This window comes from Castor canadensis, chromosome 9 (assembly GCF_047511655.1).
Source record: "Castor canadensis chromosome 9, mCasCan1.hap1v2, whole genome shotgun sequence".
Classification (NCBI taxonomy): Eukaryota; Metazoa; Chordata; class Mammalia; order Rodentia; family Castoridae; genus Castor; species Castor canadensis.
The window spans coordinates 152,085,549-152,109,832 of NC_133394.1; the positions used below are offsets into that span (position 1 = coordinate 152,085,549).

The window sequence follows — 24,284 nt, forward strand, 5'->3', positions numbered from 1 at the left end:
TCTGGAAGGGCCAAGTTTTCCCGCTCCAGGGCAGCACCCACACCCTGGCCTCTCATGGACAAGCGTGTGCAGGCAGCAGAAACTGCTCTTATTATCCTAGGCAGCTCCAGCCACACTGAGATCTTAAAACCACAAAAAGAAAAGAAGACAACAACAAGGAACTCCGTGGGAAATGGAAAAGGGCAGCCTCGAATAAGAAATAATCCAGTAAGAAAGGACGCCATCCTGGGAACGCTGGGACATAGTGTCTGTGGCTCAACCAGGCTGGTAGAACTGGCTCAAGGCATCCACAGGAGAGAGGGGCGTGCAGGCCAGAGGGGGTGGGCATGTGGCCAAGGGTTTTGGAAAAGGAAAACAACACACTTCATGCATCCTGAAAATACTCCAATATGCAAGAAAATCCAGGGATTTTCACTGAGTGTCTATCCTTTTCCCCAAACACTGGCATACCTCTACTTCTTGCTCCATTTAAGGAGACCCTTCCAGACTCACACATTCCCCCAGAGGGAAGCTTGGGGCCAGGGTACACTGGGAGTTATTTAAATCAGGTGGAACAGGTCACTGGGAGCAAAGGAGGCAGAGAACAGTGGAGGGGACTACACAGCTCTGTCCTGTCTGAAAGGACCACACGTGAGATGCTGCCTGTCCGTCAGGGCCTGCACTCTGAGCACCTCACCCAGCTGTAAAGCAGGATCATACCTCGCCATGGCTGTGCCTGTCCCCCGCAGAGTGGCTGATGTAGGGTGAATAGGAGATTAGGTCAGGGCGGTCGATGTCGTAGATGGCCTTATTTTTGGGAAGAGCAGCCAAGTCCCTGTAGTCCAGGATCTCATCACCAAGCTTTGCCTGGGAGGGAGGAGAGCAGGGGAGGGGCCTCAGCGAGACCCGCAGTCAGGGCCAGCAAGACCATGGGTTGGGAGTGAGGACAACTGAGGCTGCAAAGCCCTGAGCACACCAAGCTCACTGCAGTCAGGGGACTCCGATCTGCAGCCAGCCACCAAAGGGCCAGTGGCCTTAAGCATAGGTCTTTTTTGAGCTTCAGTTTCCTTCTCTATGAAGTGGAGAATGATCATGAGGATGGCCCCAGGGTCAGAGGTCAAGCCTGTGATATGTTGGCATAGGGTCTGGTGGATGGCGAGACTCAGTCTGTGACCTAAACACACACACACATCCATGTCACATGCACGCCCTGTGTATGCACAGTGCACACATGGGCACACATAGACCATGCCATCTCGGGCTGTGGAGGGTCACCATGCCCTGCACCTGCTTCCACATCCGAATGCCCACACGCTTGCCCAGATACACTTCCATGTGCTCCCACACATTGGCACGCCTATTGCATACCAGGACTCCCTCCTGCACACACACGCATTCACCCCACCCCACCAACTGAGCACAGAGTCCCACAGCCAGAAGACATGGTAGCTGTTCGGCTGTGGAGTTTGTGCTCTCGGTCATGTCACACTCCCTCTCGAGGGAGGGTCTCTCAAGCTCCAGCTACACCCCTGCTCTCAGTTCCTGCCTCCAGGCAGCCCCATCCTCAGATGGACCACCTCACTTATGCCCCTAAGCTTGCTCTTCAGGTTCTCAGCCTATTTGCCCTAAGTTGTCTCCTCCCCAGCCCAGGACCTTCCAGGCTTAGCTAAGACTCCTTTTTCTCCACGGCCCTATAGCCCCCAGCCCACCTCCTCCAGGAGGACTGCCCTGACCACCAGATTCACTCCAGGACTCTCCCGGGACAATAGCCCTTGGGCTGAAGCCTGCTGAGTTCCGTGTGTAACGACAGTGAAGGCCTGATCCTTTTGGAACCCAGGGTGGGTGTCAAAAGACCCGAGGTGAAATCTCGAGGCACAGTACAATTTGTAGTCATGCATGTTGATCCCCATCAGGACCTTCCAGCTGCTTCCTCTGTTGTCAGAGGAAATCTGACTGGAGACCATGGGTGAGCAGGTCCTGTCTACTTGCTGGTCTCTTCCACCCCACTCACTTGCTCCCGCCACTCCTTGTGGTTCTCAACACTCAGATCTGAGGTGTTGCCCACTCTGTTCCCTTCCTGTGACACACCTTGCCTAGGCTGCCTGGCTCATCCCTCTTCCCGACTTGACCAAGGTCCCTTCCAGGATTCATTTCTGGGTTCCCCTTCCCTACCTGGGTTGGATCCTTCTTTCTTTAAGTAAGGGCTAATCTTTGTCTAGTGACCCTGAGGTTCCCCAGCCAAGATTAGTGGGACCCAAGACCCTATTTGCTTTGTCATCAAGTCCTTCTTATGAACTCTGGGCTCAACCCAGCCAAGGTGCTCAGGACATCCTGCCTGCCCCAGTGAATTCAAGCCAGTCGGGCATTTGCAAAAGTGAGTGAGCTCTCAGCTCGTCGTCTCCTATAGGAAGGGACCACCATCCTGTGTCTTGTTCTCTGCTGGGCTTCTGTGAGCATCATGCCAGGCTTCAGGGGATGCCCCAAGGCCTGCAGACACCACACCTTCCCCACTCACCTGCACTGGGCTTTGCTAGCAACCTGGCCCTGGCGTGTCCTCTCATTCCTTGGGCTCCACGCACAACCCAGCCCCTGGCAGGAGTCTGAGCACGCAGCCTGCATGGTGCCAGCCGCCCCCCAACTGCCCAGCCGCAAACCTGACAGGTTGCTAAGCGGCCTCTCAGATCCATCTCCTCCATGCCAAGTCCTTGGCCGTTGCCATGACAACTGGCTATGCTCTCTAATTGGTCAAGGCTAGGGTGGTGTGTGTGGACAAGTGTTTTTTTTCTTTGCTTTGTTCTTTCCCACACTCCATGCAGCAAAATAAATGGTAATATGGCCACACGTGATGTTACGATTGCAATATGCACCAGTCAACAACAGAGCGTGGCGACCTTGCTCTTATACCAGGCTTCCTCACTGCTTTATCACCATGGCCAGAGAAAGGGGACAAAACGCTATGTTTAGTGTGACTCCTTATTGTCACACTGACTCATAGGGCACAGCAGCAGACCCGAGACAGGCAGGGCTTGCGCCATCAGGTAACCCCTCTTGGTGAAGAAATTAGACCTTGTGCACTGCCCGTGGGGGCTGACATCACCCTGGTTTGGGAGAGGGAGCTGGAGAGCCTGGTCTGTGGCCTTTCTGGTCCCTGGGGGACATGTGCGTCCTTGGGTCATGGTTCCAGCATGCAGAATCTGTATGATGTAAGGAAGTGTGTGTGTCTTGCTGGAGTACTGCAACAATGCAGCCACATCACCTGTGATGTCCACATCGCTATTTGGCTCTGGGGCTATGACAAGGCAGGGCAGCCTGTGCCTGGGGCCTGTGCTGCCCTCTGCCGGGCCCTGGCTCTCCAGGCTCCCTCTGTGGTGCCAACCTAAGAACTGGCAGAGCCTGGATTCAAGTGATTTGTTCAAGGCTTCTATTTAAAACTGGGACTTCTGCGAGCAGGAAGTTGACCCAAGCTGAGCACAGCGTGACATGCTTCAACCTACCTGGGTCTAGTGCACCCCCACACTCCTCCCTCACCAACCTCACACCTTCCCCAGCCTGCATCTCAGTGCCGGCCCCACCCCGCCACTCCTGTGGCAGCAGGATCATGCTGTCTAGACCAACCACGGTTTGTGCAGCAAATACCTACGGGAGAAGGAGGGATCTGCCAGGGATGTTTTCAGCAGGGAGCAGTGGGGGCCCCTGCAGACAGTCTGGCCAGGAAGTAGTGTTGGGATTAGGGGCTGCTGTCCCTGCTCACTGCATGATCACGTGACCATCCCAGTGCTAAGCCCTCGCAAATGCTCATTCGTTCCTTTCTCAGCTCACGTTTAGTGAGCAGTTACTACGTGCCGTCAGTCTACGTCACCAACAGCTGCTGCCATGCGTTGAACGCTTATCAGGCACCAGGCCCTATCCTAAGTGCTTTGCAAACCTTAGCTCATTTAAATGTTACTAGTCGTTACTATTCTTCAAAATGATGACAAGAGTGTTACAGACTGAATTATGTCCCCCCAAATCCCTGTGACCTCAGAATGTGGCCATGTTTGGAGACAGGGTCTTTAAAGAGGTGATCAAGGTAAAATGAGGTCAGTATGGTGGACTCTAATTTACTAGGACTGGTGTCCTTCTAAGAAGAACAGATCAGGACACAGACACAGGGACCACATGAGGACATGGGGAGAAGACACCAAACAAGCCAAGAAGAGAGGCCTCAGGGGGAGCTACACTACCCACACCTTCATCTCAGGCTTCAGCCCCAGACAGTGAGATGCTACAAGTCCCTTGCTCAAGCCGCAGTCCTGGTTCTTTGTTATGAAGCCCTGGCGAAGTGGTACAGGTGGTGTGCTCGACTTCACTGCTGTGCCAAATACCTGGGAGAAACTGTTTAAAGGAGAGCGATTGATTTTGGCTCAGTTTCAGAGGTTTCAGTCCATGACCAGCTGGTTCCCTTGCTTTAGGCCTGAGATGGGGCAGAGGGTTACCGTGGTGGGGGCATGTGGCAGAGGGTGGCTATTCAGGGCAGCCAGGAAGCAGAGCGAGAGAGAGAGAGAGGAGAGCGAGCGAGACAGGAGGGGGCTGGGGACAGGTACATCTTTCATCTTTTCACGGCACACTCCCAGTGACCTACTTCCCCCAACTTGGCTCCATCTTCTACAGTTCCATCATGTCCCAATAGTCTATTCAAAGTTTGGATCCATCAATGGATCACTCCGTGGATGAGGTCAGAGTCCTCATGATTCAACCACTTCCCAAAAGTAGCATCGGGGACCAAGTCTTCAGCACATGAACCTTGAGGGGAGATATTTCATAGCCAAACCCTAACAGATTTAATAACAAGATCAGCAGTGAGTGTTCCCTGAGCCCTTCCTCCAGGCAGGAGCAGAGCACCGAGCCTCACACACAGTAACTCCGTAAGCACCGGACAGCAGGTGAAGGGGCTCCCCATCCTTTAGTCGAGCTCCCAGAAAGCCAGAGAGGGAAAGGCCTCATCCTGGGGCACAGAGTCAGCCTGACCTCACACAGGCAGGCTAAGCCTCAGAGAGGGCATCCCCAAAGAGCCCTGATGTCATCACCCTTCAAGACAGGGACAGGTTACAATAACCCAAGGAGAAGTGCTTGTTATCATCGTCCACCTGTCAGACTATGCTGGGAGGGTAAAGGCTGGAAAGACACAGAGAGAGAAGGAAGTCAAATCTCTGTTGTGATGTAGAGAGCTGAGGGTCCTCATGGGAGGGGGACAGCAGAAGTGATTTGTTCCATGTCATCTGCCTTTCTGCCAAGTCCTGGGATCCTTTCCCTCACCTGCACCTTGGGACTCTCTTTTAATGGCAAATTTAGCAAACAGTGACAATAATGACCTCCTATCTTCAATCCAACCACTCAGCGGAAACTGCTGTAACAGTTTGTTAAAATGTTTCCAACTGTTCACACACACACACACACACACACACACACACACACACAGTCTTTAAGAAATGGGATGACAGTCTACGGCCATACCACCCTGAACGCGCCCGATCTCGTCTGATCTCGGAAGCTAAGCAGGGTCAGGCCTGGTTAGTACTTGGATGGGAGAAATGGGATGACAGGAGTCACACCATCCTTAGCAGGCTGCTCTCTAGGAGCCCGTTGGGATACATCCCACGTTCACATAAACAGATCTGCGCTGGAGTTCACAAAGCCTGCGTGGTCCTGCCCCGTACTCGGCACACCCTGACTGTTGGCCGTCACCGTGACTCCATTTCTGCAGTATTATGGCTTTGAGAGTCACCAGATATCGGGACAAAACTGGCAGTTGTGCTAGGTGCAACAGATACATCCATGCTTTGGGCTTTGAATCCACCTCAGAAAGTCCGCATGGCCTTTGCCCCAGGCAGCCACAAGAGCGAGGCTGCCCCATCCCACCTGTGATAGCATCCTCAGTGAACTCTGCAGTCCCCACAGAGTTCACTGGCTGGGTGACCCCAGCCCCACTTACATAGATCACGCGGCTCGGGGACCCTGAGGTGCTGGAGGCAGGTGCAGAGATGATGCTCTCTGAGGAAGTCCTGGTTTCCTAGAACAGAGAGGGTGGAGACTGAGCCAGTGCCTCCATGTCAGGAGCCTTCAGAGGTGTCATCAGAGGTGCCAGCTCAGGAGGTGCTTTTATTTTGTTTGTTTTTTGGCAGTGCTGGGGTTTGAACTCAGGGCTTTGCCCTTGTTAGGCAAGTGCTCTGCCACCTGAACCACACCTCCAGCCCTTTTTGCTTTTCAGGTTTTTTTTTTTAATAGGGTCTCGTGTTTTTGTCTAGGCCAGCTTGGATACAATCCACCTATCTACAACTTCCTGTGTAGTAGGGATCACAGGCACACATCACCACACCTGGCTTATTGGTTGAGATGGGTCCTCGCTAACTTTTTGCCCTGGATTGCCTCCAACAATAATCCTCCTAGCTTCTGCCTCCTGGGTAGCTAGGATTATAGTGTGAGCCACCACATCTGGCCTTTTTTTTTCTTTTTGGTGGGCTGAAGGAGTTCTCAGGATAAACACACAGGATTCGATGAAGGACCAGAAAGCTACAGTCAGATAACACATCAGGCCACACTGTGAAAGGCAAGGGCAATGAGCCCAGGCTGGCTGGAAATGCTCCCACGTTCATGAGAGACCACCTGGGGATGAGCTGTGTCTCGGGATGAGTGAATCAGGGCATGTTAAACCACCCCTCAAGTTGGAAAGCTCAGGGTGCCACTGTCACCACTTTTCTGCTGTGCAGAGAGGTATCCACACCTGGAAAACAGGGGACATGCCGGCTATGTACAGCACTGGTTCCCTAGGCCAGACCTTTTGTCACTGGACTCTTCAGTAAATCAGCCACAGAGCTCTCTGGTCAAGCTTGCTGCAGTACCCTGACCTCACACCCCACACCATTCTCAGTGTCGGAGCAAATTCTCTAGCCCCCATGTGCCCGGACTCGGCCTCCAGTGCCAAACACTTTCACCGTCACATCCTTGGCCTCCTCCTGGCCTCTGCTGCTGCTTGTGGCCTGTACATGTGCCTCCTCACATGCCCTCTGCCATCCAGAGCCCCTGGACCCTCTGTATGCCCTGGGCTGATGGTGACCCTGACATCTGTCTCCTCCTGTGCTCCTCACCCACCTGGTGACTGCATCTGATGTCCATTCGCACCTGCAGGACAGGGCCCACCACCTGGCAGCTCCACTCTTCTCTTCTGGTCCAGCCCTGGCCCCAGAGCCATCTGCCTGCCTGGCTTCCCAGGCATCCTGCTCACCCCATCTGAGAGAAACACACTCTACTCAGGGCCTCTCTGCCTCTCAGGAGTCAATAACCCAGACTTCTCTGTGTGGCCCATGCCCTCCACTGAGCCTCAGTGGCCCTACTGTGGCCTCCCTGCCTCTTTTCCCTCATCAGACTCTTTCTTGCCTCTCTCTGGTAATTCTGCCCAGTCCACCTCAGTGTCCCCACCCTGCAGGGGTGTGTGAGGGGGATCCCTCCAATTCCTATACTGAGGCCCTGCCCTCAGGACCTCAGGTGTGACTATGGAGATAGGGTCTTTAAGGTAAAATGGGGTCCTTGGGGTGGGTGACTCTAATCCAATCTGCCTGGTGCCCTCATAAGAAGAGGAAGTCAGGACATAGACACACACAGGACAATCATGAGAGGACATGGGACGATGGCATCTCAACCAAGGAGGGGGGCTTGGGAGGAGGCAGCCCTCCCACATGGGATCTCAGACTGCAGCCTCCAGTCTCTGCTGTTGAAGGGCCAGGCTGTGGGACGTTCTGCAGCCCTGGGAACTGAGTGTGGCTATGTTGGAACCTCCCCTCGGGCACAGCTACTCCTCCACCCAGCCACAGCACCAGAAAGAACAGGTGGACACCAGGGCCAGCACAGCCACACATGGCAGGGGAGGCACAAACCTGTAAGGCATAAGGCGTGGCCCTTGGGCAGGCCTGACTGTGGATGGGGCTCTGCATCTAGAAGGGAGAGAGGAGGGACAGGCGTGACGTGTAGGTGCCACCTCTTCATTCACTCGTGCCAGCCACCCCTCTGTGGGCCCCGAGTTCCTGACTCTCTAGCTTTGCTTGGCTCCTCCTGGAGCTCTGTGCTTCCTCAGCCCCCAGGCCCTGACAGCACACTGGAGAGGTGTCAGACCTCAGCCTCTGAAGCCAGCAGGAGCTGGGGTCACGTCACAGCTCAGCTGCCTGAATCCTTGGCCACCCACCACCATGCTGCCTACAGAGAATGTGCCCCACTGTGCCGATGACACGGAGCCTGTGCTGCCCACTGTTCCAGTATACAGACTGTGTGTTTCCCTGGCCCAAATGATGTCAGCATCCATTCCAGGCGTTGAAAACGCCTCCCTCGCTATGAAACAGGGAAGCTTCCAGAAAGCGATTTCCAAGCTTGAGTTCTGGGGCAAGGCATGTGAGGTGGGGTCCTGACGGGCAGAAACATGATGTCCACAACAACATCCCCAATACTGGACACGCCAGAAGGATTATTCCACTATCTCACTCCCCCTGAGTCAGCCCTGCAGGGTGGCACAGGTAGCCACTGTTAGCACCAGTGGGCTCAGGCTGTTCTCAGCATGGGCCTTGGGGCCTGGCTGCTCGGAGCAATGGTGACATCATGGAGTCTCCTCACATTCAGCAACCAGCTCTGCAGGGAGGCCAGGGGCAGGACCACTCCCATGGTCAGCAAGGGGACACAGGGAGCAGAGTTGGGGTTGCTGTCCTAGAATGAAGAGACCAGAGCTGCTCTGACTTCTTCCCCCCACCAGCCCGAAGGGCGTCACAGCGAAACTCAGCACCAGGACCAAGCAAGAGGTCTCATTCTGACCCACAGAGATGAGGGCCTGGAGCTCAGCAGCTCCAACAATGGGGAAGCAGCTGCCTTAGAGCTGAAACGGTGACACCTGCTTCTCAGTAAGGTCACATGGGGGGTTGCACTGACTCTGGTACTCACTCATTTCCATGTTACAGCTCAGGGGCTGAGGCCCAGAGAGGGCTAGTGACTTCCCCAAGGTCCCACAGCTGGGCCGAGGCAGAGCTGGACTTCAATACTCAGGCTTGCTGTACCATCCTGGCTGGGCTGAGAGTTCTGTTAGGATATTCTCACTGGCACTCAGCCACAACACCCTGGCAGTCGGACCTTCTGGGGCAGGAGGAGGTAGGGAGTCTCTGAAGCCTGCTTGCTCCTTGCTCAGTGTCTCCCTGCCCCGCAATCTCTAACTTTCTCCCAGGAAATTTGGACTGTGCACTGGAGAGGCCTCTACTGCTTCCCCAAAAGACAAGGAGGTGCCACTGGGGAAATCCACAGCCTGTTGGACCAGCTTGGCCAGTCCAGACTCTCTCCTCTGAAGTCACTCAGTCCCTGGCCAGGCAGGAGCCCTTCTGGGCCAAGCTGTCCCTGATGACGGTGCATGGGCTCAGCTCTGGCCACCCAGCAGCAGAGATGAGTCCCCTGTCCCTGGACAGAAACCGTTGTCCAATCCCCTGTGTGTCCCTCGCTCCTCAGACCCAGGATCCAGAGCCCAGGTCTGGGCCCAGCAAGTCTCAGCCCCACGAAACCCTTGGTGACTCCACCTAGCCAGCCAGGGCCCTCCCTGCACCATAGTCCCGCTAGGCACCCTGCACCTCAGAGCCTCCCTGATCTGTAGCTTTCTCCAGCTCTAGACATGGATCCCCTTGAGGGCAGGGACCCCACAGGTCTTATTCATCTCTGGTTCCAGGCAGCCAATTTCCAAACACACCCACTAGGATCCTGGAGGCTGTGTGTTGAATGTCGCATGATCAAATGCCCCCGGCTGCACTTCGGACAGGGCAGTTAGGACCACACTTTCTGAGGTCTACTGAGCACCCTGTGTAGATGCCCAGTGACATCGAACATGCAAGGGACTCCATGTGGTAGAGGAGGGACGGCCATGTAATCAGGGCTACCTTCTGCACAGCACAAAAAGGTGTGCATACTTCTGCCTGAGCGTTTTTGCGTGGACTGGGTGTTCAGGTACAGCCCACCCTTGTTGGAGAGCAAGTCCCTGGGGTAGGGGGATAGAGCTGGCTTCTCCAAGGTTCTGGAGCCACCTAAAGTGATTACAGTGACAGCTAAGTTCAGATAGCTAAGTCATTTGTCATCTTGCTCACTGGGTAACACAGTGGAGCCACCTCTACTCAGTGACAGGTTTCAGTGTCATTACACAGATGTCACCTCCATGCTCATTTCTCAGGGGCAGTGCCCATTGGAACCAACCAGACTTGCTGGGCTGTGCACCCTCACTTGCTAGCTGGTCATTAAGGGTCAGGTAACACAGGGCAGGGAGGCTCTCCCTCCATCACCAGGCCAGGCCAGGCCAGGCCAGGCAGCTGCTGCCCGTGGGGAGAATCAACTAATAGAAAACCCGAGCCTGGTCAGCCTTGGCATGGTGCCCAGAGAGGAAGGCTGTTTCCAGGCTGCCTGGCCTGAAGGCAGCAAGCTCTCATTTCTAAAATAATTGTTTCAAAATCTATGCAGACAACAGAACCCAGGAAGCTGTCCCGCCTGTACAGGCCCATGAGGACAAGGTCCCCTTTTTCCCCATCCTGGCAGCATCCAGCCTTTAGATGCCCTCCTCCAGATGGCCAGAGACCCAGAGGCAAGCAAGGACTGCCATTGGTTCTGGCGACAGAGGCCACTCCTGCTGGGCCTCCTGCAGCCCTGGGGCCTCTCTCCTCTGCTCCTCTCTCCATCTATGGTCAGGGCACCCTCCTTTGCTAGCCTGGATCAGAGTCAGGGGACAGGATGTTCCCCTGTGTGTCTAGGTGTCTGGACACACCAGGCTTTATCCTGAAAGTTCCCTCAGTTGATCTTTGCTGGACCAATGGGACAGCATGAGGGGCGTCCATAGACAAGGGGTCAGGCCCCAGGGTCACTGCCCACTGATTTGTCACACACTCTGAACACCACAGTTGTGACCAGTAAGGGCCCTGTGATAGGCATAGGGATCCCAGTTTGATGAGGTGATGGTGGGAATTCCTCCCCACACAGGATGGGTGCCCAGCCTTCTCCCAACTCCTGGAGTTGCCAGCCTACTCCTGCCTCAGGGTCTTGGTACCAGCTGCTGGTTGCTCCTGGAGTCCTCTTCCCACCCTCATCAAAGGGCTCTGCCTCTTCTTTCAGCTCTCAATTCTGAGATCCTTCCTCTGGAACCTTCTCTGACATCCATCAGGAGGGCTCTCTATTGTCCCTTCTTGCAATAGCCATAGTTCCTGTAACTGCTCCTGCCACATGGTACTTCTTGTCACAGAGGTGCTCTGTCTTGGAGCCCAGGTTCCAGGATGACAGGTCTATCTACCTCACACATGGCTGTACCCTGTGCCTTGTGCACAGCAGGTGCCTGCACAGTCCAGACCTGGACTTGCCCAGAGAGGCCTGCCCTTTGCCCTCTACCTCTGGAAGGGCATCTTGGTCCTTCCTGATAATTGCATCTTTGTTTAGGGAGGGACTGACAACATCTGGCCATCTCAGAGTAGGGGTGGCCAAGTCAGGAAGCCTTTGGGTCTTACCTTATGAGCCAGAAATCAACCAAACAATCATACCTATGGAGCCCCAGTGACCTGGGCATGGAGCTCACTTGGCCAGCAGTGCTCTCTGAGCACTGTCACACATTCACGCAGGGGGTGGCATGCCTGAATCCACAGGGAGAAGAGGGCTGAATCCCTGTGTCTGGACCCTCCTGGACTCTTTCTTTGGCTGATCTCACCATCCTCCCTGTCACAAACTGACTGTGAATGCCAGCAAGAGTTGAGCCTCCAGAGAACTGTTGGACTGAGGGCAGGGGGATCTATGGAATTTGCAGTGGTGTCAGAGTGAGGGTAGTCTTGGGGGCTCTTTGGGGCCCTTCAACTTTGCACTTGTCCCCAAACTTTCACAACCACCCACGACCAGTGGCTGGATGAGGTCGGCAGGACCAGTTCATGGAGATTCATTGGTACCCATGTTAGACCTGAGCTATTGCTCCCCTGGGCTACCTGCCCACACCTTGCCACCGTCTCCTCTTCCTCATCCTGGCTGCCCTGTGCTGCAGTCTGAGGGACTGGCCTAGCCTGTGTAAGCTGGCCAGTCCCTCTAGATTGTATGAAGACGCATATGTAGAGAAGCCAGCGAATTCCACCCACCTTGCTTTTGTCTTCAGTCCTGGCTGCCTGTCGACATGCTGGGTGCCAGATGGAAGAGCCTGTTGACAGATTCCCAAGAGGACATGGTTAGTGGTTGGTGCCACCCTGGGGGAGCCTGTGTGGGAAGTCAGAGGAGGGAGCCGTGGTCCCTGCGTATACACCTGCTGGCCAACCTCTGAGCAGGCCCCAAGCGTTCTCTCTGTGCTTTGGTGGCCCTGAGCCTGGGACATGAAGACCACAGACCCTATGCTGGGTGGCTCATACCCAGGAGTGGTGGAGACACAAAGGAACAGGAAAATATACACCACATGTGCTAATGCTTCCAGAGGAAGTCACCTGAAGTCCCAAGGAGCCTGGGGGCACCTGCCCAAGGAAGGGGGTTTCTCAGAGGAGGGGGACTTCAGGTGGCTTCAAGTTCACAGGCAGAGAAGAGGAAAAGGGATCCTGGGCAGGTGTACCTTGGGGGATTCACTTGCTTGTAGCGGGCTGGGCCCCATTGTGGGGGTACCTGGGCAGAAGCAGGGGTGGCAGTCAACCTTGGGGATGAGGGCTTTGTCTGTGGAGGTATTCTCAGATGGGCACTGCCAGGAGGGTACTAGTCTACTCCTCGGGGTGTGGGGGTGGGAGCCCCCACAAGGCTCAAGTGCTGGGCCCAACCCTGTCCCTAACCTGTTCAGTCTCTGAGGCTTCCTGTGCCTCTGTTTCTTCACTCATCAGTTCTGCCCAGCCACCCATGTCAATAGCCACCACCATCAACACAACAGGGCCTCCAGGCACCAAGTGCCCCACGGCCTGGCCCTTTGCTCTTTTCAATTTAACTCGACCCACCTGAGTCTCTGTGTTTTCCCCCTAAAACCAAGGGGTGCTCTCATTTTGCCAATCAGTGAGTTTAGTACGTTAAGTGGAGGCAACGATGGCTCACAAAGTGAGTCATACGCAAATGTTACCACAGTGTTGGTGTGCAGTAGGGGAAGGAGGGCTTCATGCAGGTTGGCTGCCTGCTCACCCCCTCCTTCAAGACCTGCAACACCTGCTTCCTCTTCCCTCTGTCAGCCATCCTGGCTGTCACCAATCACACATGAGTCCCTGACAGTGGAGTCCAGTCTGACTCATGCCAGCTTCCCTCACACAAGTCACATAGGGCCTGGCACAGAAGAGTGACTGTGAGTTTGTGTAGAGCACAGGTGCTTTAATCACGTCCTGTGTGCAGAGCCTTCCAGGGCCTGCCTAGGAATGGCTGCCTCTCCCAGAAACATATCTGTGTCCTCAGAGCACCCAGAGATGACAGATGGATGTGTGTAAAACGTTTATTGTCTTCAAGAATTTTTATGATTATAAATAAAATAGAAATTCATTACTAAACACTATACAGGCAAAAAAAGTATAAGTAAAAAAATTGAGGTATCTGTTACTTATTACCCACTTTTGCTGGGCCATCCTGAGGACACATGTGAGTCCTGATGGCACAGGGTGCTTGGGTACATGCACAATGTCACGCTCTGCAGCTTTGGCTTACAAGAGTCTTGAATGTCCTCCCATAGACATCTTTCCCATAGACATCACAGGAAGTCGCTCAGAGGGCTGTGTGCCTCCCACAGTACAGGCAGACTGTGTCCCCCTACCCATTTCTACCCTTCCTGGGCTGTGTTTATTTCTAAACTGCGCTTTGGGCTCCACTTTCCCCTTCAGCACGTATAGTCCTGATCCCAGGAGAAGATATACTCTGTGCCTTTGAGATCTGGAGACAATTTCCCAATTTCCATCCTCACCAGCTGGGAAGAGGCCGGTCCCTTGAATCTCACTACATGGGTCCTGGCCTTCCTCAGTCTTTGTTACTCCCAGGGACGAGGCAACCTCCCATCATTATTCTGGTCTGGGCTCCTTGAGAGGAGCTGGCCTCCCCCGGCCTGTGTTTATTGGCAGAGGCCCTGGTGGGAACCGTTGTGGTTCTGGGGTGGCCTGGAGGTCAGAGGAGACACCTGCTTGTTAGAGCTCTAGTGGCAGCATGGTTTGCCTGTCAAAAACACATTCATCAAGCCCTGGCCTCCAGGTGACCCGGCATAGTGTCCCATGGGCTCATGTGTTCCACGGGACAGAGCTCAAGTGCCACAAACCCGGCCCAATCTCTCCCCGTACAGTGTGGAAACCCAAGGCACAAGAGGGGACTGGTTTGGCTCAGCAACCCACAGAAAGCCCTAGAAGGACCTGCTGTAGAGATCAGGTGCCAGCCCGCCCAGAGTCATGAAAAGTGTCTTTGTTCCCTGAGGCGAGGTCACCCCTGACAAGAGCTGGCGTCCCTGAGCTGCTGTCCATGTATCGTGCTTGGCATCGGCTGGCCTGCTGTCTGCGAGTTCCATTCATGGAGGGGCCTCCTGCCAGGCAGCCCTGTGCTGCTAGCTGTGTGCACAGGACCCCTTTCAGGCAGGGACTTAGGACAATAAGTGACAGTGGGGACAAGGCCATCCCATCTGACATCACCCACCAGGCTTGCCTCAGAAAAGGAGGCCTGTCTGACACCCAGCCCTGGGACACTCACATGAGGTCACTCAGCAGCTTGTCTGCAGGCAGTGTGTCCCAGACAGATGCCACTGGCTCTATCCCCTGTCTGCTCAGCAGCCCCTGGGGTCCCAGGTGACAAAGGAAGTGGTGGCTAGCAAGATACAGTTTCAACATGAACCCATCCTTGCCTGCCCCCTGCCCACAACCAACCCATCATCAGTCTTGGGCTTCTAGAATGGGGCCACTGTCTCACAGTCACCTGCTCTGAGATGAGGCAAAGCCTCTGGGCCCCTCCTGACTCAGCCTCTGTCCTCTGGCCCTTCTCCACTGGCTATGGGGTGAGCCTTCCCCACATCCAGTTCAGCCAGGACCAGCTAGCATGGCTCACCACTGCCTGCCATCCACAGAATGAGTCTGCCCCCCTAATCCACCCATCTGCAGAAGACGGGGCTCTGTGCCTCCTTCCTGTGCTCCTGTCCATCCTGCAGCCATCCAGAGCTTTCAGCTCAGCTGATGAACCTCTAGCCTCTGGCCTGAGCACCCCTGTCCCTCTACCATGGCCAGGCCTTGCTCTGCCCACACTTCCTCTGGGGAGTCCCTCCCAGCTTATGTCATGTACCCCTTGTGCTTGGGGCCTTGATCTTATATCCCTTTGACTGGTCACTCCTAGAAGGTGGGCCAACCCTACTCACCTGTCTATTCCCAGCATTTAGGGTAAGGGAGAATGAAGGTTTGCTACTTGACCAAATCAAGTCAACTTCTCTGAGTGCCCTAAACTTGGCCTTGACTTCTGTTCCCATCCTATCTTAGGCCCACTTAACCCCGTTTTTTAAAAATTTTTTTCTCTTTACCAGGTTTTATTTTTCTTTCTTTTTTTTATTGTTTTATTATTCATATGTGCATACAAGGCTTGGGTCATTTCTCCCCCCTGCTCCTACCCCCTCCGCCCCCTTCCTCTCCTCCCCACCCCCTCGATACCCGGCAGAAACTATTTTGCCCTTATTTCTAATTTTGTTGTAGAGAGAGTATAAGCAATAACAGGAAGGAACAAGGGCTTTTGCTGGTTGAGATAAGGATAGCTATATAGGGAGTTGACTCACATTAATTTCCTGTGCGTGTGTGTTACCTTCTAGGTTAATTCTTTTTGATCTAACCTTTTCTCTAGTTCCTGGTCCCCTTCTCCTATTGGCCTCAGTTGCTTTTAAGGTATCTGCTTTAGTTTCTCTGTGTTAAGGGCAAAAATGCTAGCTAATTTTTTAGGTGTCTTACCTATCCTCACCCCTCCCTTGTGTGCTAAAGTTTTTATCATGTGCTCAAATTTCAATCCCCTTGTTGTGTTTGCCCTTGATCTAATGTCCACATATGAGGGAAAACATACGATTTTTGGTCTTTTGGGCCAGGCTAACCTCACTCAGAATGATGTTCTCCAATTCCATCCATTTACCAGCGAATGATAACACTTCGTTCTTCTTCATGGCTGCATAAAATTCCATTGTGTATAGATACCACATTTTCTTAATCCATTCGTCAGTGCTGGGGCATCTTGGCTGTTTCCATAACTTGGCTATTGCGAATAGTGCCGCAATAAACATGGGTGTGCAGGTGCCTCTGGAGTAACCTGTGTCACAGTCTTTTGGGTATATCCCCAAGAGTGGTATTGCTGGATCAAATGGTAGATCAATGTTTAGCTCTTTAAGTAGCCTCCAAATTTTTTTCCAGAGTGGTTGTACTAGTTTACATTCCCACCAACAGTGTAAGAGGGTTCCTTTTCCCCCTGCATCCTCGCCAATACCTGTTGTTGGTGTTAACTCGGTTTTTGCAAGAATCCTGCAAGTCAGTTTCAGTTTAGGGAATCCAGCCCCCTTGCTGTTTGATGATGCCTCTCACCCCTTGCTGTGGTGTCTGAGCCCTGGCCTGACTTCAGGCCCCCTAACTGGGGGTGACTGGAAATGCAGAAAGGACAAACGATAGAAGACAGAAATGTAGTTTGGGGCCAGGTGTGCTGGGCACCCGGATGGAGGTGCACAGCAGTCTCATTGCTTCTCTTCTCTATTCTTTAAAACCTTACTTCTAAAGTAAGGTTCTTTAAAGTTTCTTTCCTTAGACTCACTCTGCCTCATGTTTTCTTTAATTTCTCTTAAAGTCTCAGTCCTTAGACTTGCAGTGTCCCATGTTCTCTTTAGCTTTTCTTTATGTAGCTTCTCTAAAGCCTATGTGTACAGTTCTCAGTGCAGAAAGCTGCTCTAGTGGAGACACACAGCCAGCAGCAGCAGCGGCAGTGGCAGCCAATCAAAAATCCCCATCAAAAAACCTCCATCAAAAACCCTGTGTCCTCCTTCAACAAGTCTTTTATATACAGTGGTAAACAAGAAGGTGGAGCAGCAGTTCTTGGGGAGGGGTGTGACATTGTGACACGAGGAACCTCCTCTCTACTTCTTTCTCTGAACAGAAACAACTTAGGAAAAGCAGCTGTGCTGCATTTTGCCTCTCGCTCTCTTCTGCAGCTGGGGCCATGTCAAACAGCCTGTAGATCATTGAGCACAACTGTGCTTACGTCAAGTTCTCAGAGGCATCTCATAATCCACTCCCCATAATTGTTCAATAAAAATAACTGAGGGCTGTGATTCTGGACTCAGCTCTCACACGAATTCCCAACAGACCATATAAAAGTAAAAAATGGAGTCACTCTGTAAAATTCCCAGATAAAGCTGTGTGCTATTTATCCAACCTTCTGAGAAATAAGGGTTGGAGGGCACAACAGCCAAATTCCCCAAATGGGCTTCAGTGGGCAAGATCCAGATTCACCCACCTTGACCCTTACACAGAAAGCAACCTGGTGTGGCCTGACCCCGGTCAGCCAGCTCTTCCCCATTGTCTGTCCCCTGTCCTGCCTCACAGGAACAGTAGCTTGGAAACAACCCCTCCACTCTGTCTCCACCCTAATACTGGCTTCCATGCCCAACTGTGGGACACTGGTTCTGTTTTGGGGAATAAAGTGTTGCCCGATTCCAAAAATAAGGCCAGCTAGGGTCAGTCTGGTAAATCATTGTAATTTTGCTCTTTGACACAATTATTATTAATTATAAATGGGCTGGGGGGTTCCCACAGCTTGTGGTTAGAAGGCTGCCTGTTTTCCTACAAAACTCTCCTTTTGCCAATGCCCTGTGAGCTGATCCTTTCCTTGCTTTGGGAAGAAAGCCTTAGCTTGCTGCATTGCAGTTTGTGATATCTTCATCTGAGTACCAAAGGCCAGAGGGCTGGGCAGGAAATAGCTCTTAGCATGAACTCCCCAAGCCAGGAAGTATCCTGGCTTCAGCCTGAAACAGTGAGGAGGATAGCAGGCTGTCCTCATGTGAGCTTTGCTAAAGAGAACCAGGTGGCCAGCCCGTCTTGGGCCTGACCTGTCCATTGTCTCATCTCAGGCTCACTGACAACCCAGACAGTGATAGAGCCTGACAAGGTGGGCCTGTGTGTGTGCTCCACCTGCCCACCTCAAAGGCTCCAAGGTAACATAACCAAGTTCATGCATGGCATGTGGTGTGACTGACCCGTCACCTATTTCATAGAGGATGAAATAGCATTTGAATATTTACCTTGAAGATACATCTCCTCGCCTTCTGTGAACATCTGGCCACACCTGACACATAGTGCACACGAGGGGTGGTAGTGCTTCTCCCCGGCCTGCAAGAGAGCATAGGCATGTCCACTGGGTCATGGAACACAGTGTGGGCACTGCGTGCCCCATGCACACAGGTCCTTGGGGGATGCTAGATGGGGTGCAGCTCAACCACTGGGTTGCTGCACAGAGCCCAAGCTGGTGCAAGGTCCTGAACGAAGGCAGGCAATACCCAGCTGCCCCTGCCTGACCTCCATGGACCAGGTGTGCAGCCAGTCTCCTCCTGGGAGGCCATGGACAGGGAGCATCTGCCTCCTTACCTGGGCATCTCCCGGAGAATGAGGGGAAAGAAGAGGAGGAAGGGAAGGGAGGGAGGAAGAAGGTAACATTAGCTCCCTAGGCTGAGGACTGGAGCAGTGGGTGAGAGACAATGACTGATAATTTTCTTTCTGTATCTCTGTGTTCCTTAATTAGGTCAATTAACATTTTGCATTTTAATAATTCTTTAAAACCATTTGATTGGATTACAAACATCAATACTGACATTACATCAATAGGTCTGGCTTGCTTCTGCCTGGTGCAGAAAGAAAAATCACCCCAAGTTATTATGTGCAGTATTACAGTGAATGCTCGCTAACCCGGGGTGGGCAGAACCTGTGCTAAGTGTGAGCATGAACCCTGGGTGTCATTCCTCCTAGAATGGGAGGCGGCTGTGCACTTGCTTCCTGAATTGAGACATCCTCACAGCCATCTCACCTCGCTGTCTCTCCCTTGTCCTGTCCCCGACAAGGGGCCCCAGCATATGGAGAAGGAGAATCCAGAACACAGTCCTCTCTTTCATGGCTCTCTGTGGCCTCTGCCACCTCAGGCAGGGCACAAGGCTGACTGGTGTCTTGGGCAGTGAGCATGGGAAGGCTGCATCCTTGGTCCTGTAGGCTGCAGTCCCAGGACCGCTGAGCGTTGTCTTCTCATCCCAGCGCCACCTCCCCCTGGGATCCTTCCCTGATCCCTCCCTTATCTGGTCCCTGCTGGCCCATTTCTCGCAGTTTGGTGAGAACTATCTGTACTTATTCTTCCTAGCACAGTGGCCCTCACGTCAGAGCTGGTCAGGCACCTGGGTCAGTTCTGGAGCTGCTAAGTGGCAGCTCTGCATGGACAGTAGGTCTCACACAGCACCTGCCTGAAAGAGGAGACAGGTTCACTTTGGCCATGCATGTTTTGAGGTCTGAACAAGAGATTGAAACAGTTCAGTATTTTTAGAAGTTAAGTCACCTGTTAACAACGTGATAGTCAACTGCTGAGGTTGCACCACACTCTAACAAGCTCCTGTTATTTACCAACATAACAATTTCCCATAAAATGGGTCAAAGACCTAACGGTGAGTGCTAATGGTAGAACTGTTAGAAGAAAACTAGGAGCCAATCCACATGATCCTAGATTTAACAGCAGAAGCATGAGCAACAAAAGAAAACAGACAAAATGGACTTTGACAAAGCCAAATACTTTTGTTCACCAAAGAACCTTAACAGAGTAGTGAGAAGACAACCTAAAGAATAGGAAGGAGTACTTGCAAATCTGATGAGGGAATAGCAACCAGAATACATAAAGAACTCCTTCCAGTCACCAGCAGAACAACCAAGAGCCCAATTACAAAATAGGCTAAAGACCTGAACATACAGAAGATATTCAAACGATCAACCAAAGGTATGAGAAAAGATGTTCTTCATCATTGTCTTTTTTGTTGTTGTTTTTGCAGTACTGGGGTTTGAACTGAAGGTTTACACCTTAAACCACTCCTCTAGCCCTTTTGTGTGATAGGGTTTTTTTTGAAATAAGGTCTCATGAACTATTTGCCTGGGCTGGCTTCAAACTGTGATTCTCCTGATCTCTGCCTCCTGAGCAGCTAGGATTTCAGGCATGAGCCACTGGTTCCCAGTGTCATAACTGTCTTTAGGAAATGCAAATCAAAACCCCTGAGGACGTGGTACTTTGCCCCCACCAGGACAGCTATAGTAACAGCACAACAGGAAGGAGAATCAACTTGGCAAGCACTTGTGTAAAATGGCACAGCCACCGTGGGGAAAGACAAACATAATTGTGCTATGATTCAGTGAGCGAAAATGAAGGGAACAGGAGAAATAAAAACCATAGTTCCAAAAATTTGTATGCAAATGTTCACAGCAGAACAACACACAATAGCCAAAAGGCCCAACATCCCATAAGTGGATTCAAAGATTCCGTTTTAGACTTCCAGAACCAAATTAGGATCTTAAAAGTCCTGGCCACCATGGTGCACAGAGAAAATTAAATTTACTGAGAAGAGAATCAAGACCCTGAACAAAGGCCATGCAACTTGAGGGTGTCTGGTGACAGTGATGCAGAATCCCCCAGGGGTCTTCTATCTGAGACCTTGCAGGGGTCACTCAGTCCCAAAAGAGGAAAGGAATTCCCACCATGCTTGCAAAGTCCTGGGAGGTCCACAGCCTCTCCCTAGACCTCTGTCTCCATCCTTGCCCTTGCCCTCACCCTCTCCCAGATCACCCTCCATGGCTCTTACTGCCTCAGGATGTCCAGGAGTGCATGTGGCCTGGTTCGGGGTCGCTCTCTCTCCCCGCCTCCTGCATTATCACTCAGCTCCACCTAGGAAGTCAGCTGTGGGAAGCTGGGTGCTGGCCACACATTCTCCATGACCCTGTGCAGTGCCCCCCTGGGGAATGGGCTCTGAAGGAGGGACACAGGCCCATGAGACATTCACGAGTGGTCCCTAAGGACAAAGGGGCTCTAGCTGAGTTCATATAGGGACAGCTGAGCAACCCAGTCCACATGTAGTATTCACACGTGTGCTAAGGTGCAGAGAATATGCCACAAGGACAGCTGACCAGCATCCTGACCGGGCCAGCTTCCAGAACACTGTAGATGGCATTTGAGGAAAAAGACTGGAGGTTCCACTGTGCTGTTGGGCCACTGTGTGACACAGGGACATGACAAAAAGGCTAAAGGCAAGTGCACAGGCAAGTGCTTGTCTGTGTGTCTCTGTGTGTTGTTGTGGTGTCTGCATACATCTCTGGTGTGTTCCTTTGTGTAAGTCTATGTGTTGTCTGTGTGTCTTCCGTGTGTTGCTGTGTGTCTATGTCTTTTTGTGTTGTCCATGTCTGTCTCTGTGTGTCGTAACTATGTGTAAGTCTGTGTGTTACCTGTGTGACTTGTGTGTGTGTATGTGTGTGTGTATCTCTGTGTTGTAAATGTCTGTGTCTTATGGAGAGTGGAGTATGAGAAGCCTATGAAAACTGGACATAAGCAAGGCGAGATGCAGCTCAGCTGCTTTTCCTAAAATGTTTATCTGTAGGCTGAGATTGGCACAGCCCTGACCACAGAAAAGGAGAATGCAAAACAGCTGCTTCTCCTAAGTTGTTTACATTCAGAGAAACAATGCCACGACCTTCCCAGAGAACCAATGCTCCATCATTTACTACTGGGTATAAAAGACCTGCTGAAGGAGGACACAAGGCTTTTTGCTTTGGGGTTTTGCTTTGGGGTTTTGCTTGAGGCTTTTGCTTTTGGCTTTTTGGTGTTGGAGGCTTTTGGAAGGGAAAATAATTGCTGAGGGGAAAAGAACTGCTGAAGGAGCACTGCTAAAGGGGAATTGCTAGCAAGATTGAGGGCTGAGACTTTAAGAAAGCTAAAGAGACAACATGGGACAGTGTGAGTCTGCACTGAGAACTTCATACATAGGCTTTAGAAAAGCTAAGCTAGAGAAAAGCTAAAGAGAACATGGGGCAGTGCGAGTCTAAGGAAAGAGACTTTAAAGAACAGAAAAGAAGACTTTAAAAGCAAGGTTTTAAGGAAAATCTTTAGAAGTAAGGTTTTAAAGAATTGTAAAGGAGCAGACCTTAAAGAATAAAGATAGAGAAAAGAAGCCATGAGGGTTGTGCATCTCCACCTGAGTGCCCAACACACCCGATTCCACTTTCTGTCTGTCTGTCTATCCTGTGTCCTTTCTGCATCTCCTGTTGCTGCCCAGTTAAGCCCAGTTAGGCTCAGTAATAACCAGGAACAAGAGAAAGCTCGCTCCAACAAGGGAGCAGGAAAAAAAGCTCGCTCCAGTGTCTGTGAATGTCTCTGTGTGTGTTCCTATATGTACATCTGTGTGTTGCCTCTGTGTGTCTGTGCATGTCTCTGTGTGTTGTGCCTATGTTTAAGTCTGTGTCTTATGTATATGTGTGTGTCTGTGTGTGTGTGTATATCAGCAGAATTTAAAAGGATCTTTTTTCAATGTTAAATAGTCTGGGTGGTGGCATTTGTGATGAGTGACTTTGTCTATTTTATGATAATCAAGTATTCCCTCCAAGTTCTTTAAATAAGCACATTTATTTTAAGACAGAGGGGGCGGAGCTTGGGAGTTTGACTTCTCTCTGTCCTCAGGAGATGCATGCATGTGTTTGGAAGCACAGCTTCTCTTCTGCCAGTGGTAAACATGCACATGACTATGAGGAGGAAAAGAAAGTGACCATAGCAAGACCAGGGAGGTGACAAACAGGTGTCTATCTTCACAGGTGGTAGCATGTGAAATGGAGAAGTGCTCCTGATTTGAGGCAGGAACAACTTGGCAGCCCCCCTCTCCTGCAGGGGCTCTGCAGGAGACGAGCCCCCCCCATCTCCAAGGACAGCACCCTGTCACCTTCTGTCTGTGAGCCCAACCCCCAACTCAAGTTGGACATGCAGAGTCCAGCAGGGGTCTACAAGGTGAATGGGAAGGAAAGAAAAGAGGGAGGCAGCAGAAAGAGTTAATTAGTGGTCTCAGAAAGATGCCAGGCTTCTTGTTACTATGGAGACAATGCAGGTGCCACACCACATGGGTAAGTGGGGCCCTGACCACAGCACGGCCAGGGTAGACAGCAGAGCCAGGGACTCCCCCTCCCTCAGTACACCCCAATTTTCCAGTGCCTGTGGGGTCCCTCTCAGGCTGTGCCCTGTGCACTTCGCCTGCAGATTGCAGCTCTCCGTGGGGCGACTCCTTCCCTCCCCAGAGCCCTACAGCAGTCACTGCCAGGCATGGGGGCTGCCCACCACCCTGCACACAGCTCCGGCCAGCCCCTCCCCACTCCCTGGCTGTCCATCTCAGCTGGTGGGGAGGGAAACCCCAGAGACAGACAGCAGGACTCCAGAGGCTACATACTTAGGAGATGAGAGAGAGGGAAGGAAGCCTCCATCACTATGAATGTACACTTCACGGGCGGGTGGCACTGGGTGCCAGCCAGCGCCTAAGATGGCACCGTGCCTGCTGCTCACAGGCACAGGACAGATGAGAGCTGCTGCTGTGAGGAGCCTGGGTGTGCTCCTGCTAGGATCTGCAGAGAGGGCAGCCCGGCATGCTGACAAGCATCTCAGGGAGGAAGAGGGGAATGACAAGTGCCTGGGGGGGGCTCACACCAGTCCCCAAAAGCTCATCCACCTATTCCAGCATGGCCCTGGGAGCCCCGACAATCTCACCAGGCTTCCTACCTGCACGGTGTCTGGGCACTGGGGCCCAGTCCGATGGCCTGATGCCACAGCCCTCCTCCAGTGCCTGGACTGTGTGTCCTGGGGATGATACTTTGTCCCTCAGCCAGCCCCTGGACTTTTTCTTTTCCTTTTCAGATCTGTCACTTGCTCCTGCTGCTCCCCAAGAGCCTGCTGTCACCAGCTGGGTGCCAGCACACCTGGTTCAGCATCACGCAGTGCCACCTCAGTGGCAGCTCCCTTCTGCAGGGCTGGCTCGTCTCCGCCCGCAGCTCCCGCCTCACTCCTGCCTCACACCCACCAAGGAGGATGCTCAGAGATTTGCAGAGCCCACAGCACGACTCAGCCATACCACCCGGCCGAGGAGAAAACAAAAGCCTGAATCTTCCCTTCAGGAAACCCTTTACCCTCCACCTGTTAGCTCCTGGCCACCAGGATACCCATCCAGATAGACCAGGGGGTACCCAAGGACTATTCACAGTACTAAATCCCAAAGTTTGTATTCGGCTAGTGTTGCTTACACAGCAGACATGGGGTGCCCTTGC

The 24,284-nt window shown here is 52.5% G+C and overlaps 1 protein-coding gene across 11 annotated transcripts in view; it reads right to left on the reverse strand.

Moving 5' to 3' along the window:
* Positions 1 to 24,284, reverse strand: part of Ablim2 (actin binding LIM protein family member 2) — a 139,685-nt gene that overhangs the window by 52,449 nt on the left and 62,952 nt on the right. For 7 of the 11 annotated variants that reach the window (XR_012435883.1, XR_012435887.1, XR_012435886.1 and 4 more), the window contains exons 7-11: positions 18,218 to 18,305; positions 12,126 to 12,184; positions 7,890 to 7,946; positions 5,951 to 6,028; positions 700 to 846 (exon numbers count right to left, since the gene is read on the reverse strand). Coding sequence is in view for 4 of the 11 variants with exons in the window: in XM_074042682.1 (XP_073898783.1) it covers positions 700 to 846; positions 5,951 to 6,028; positions 7,890 to 7,946; positions 12,126 to 12,184; positions 18,218 to 18,305 (429 nt within the window). In the remaining 7 variants the exon portion in view is untranslated. The remainder of the gene's footprint in view (positions 1 to 699; positions 847 to 5,950; positions 6,029 to 7,889; positions 7,947 to 12,125; positions 12,185 to 18,217; positions 18,306 to 24,284) is intronic. The other 4 variants (XR_012435888.1, XM_074042686.1, XM_074042683.1 and 1 more) reach the window with 1 other exon arrangement.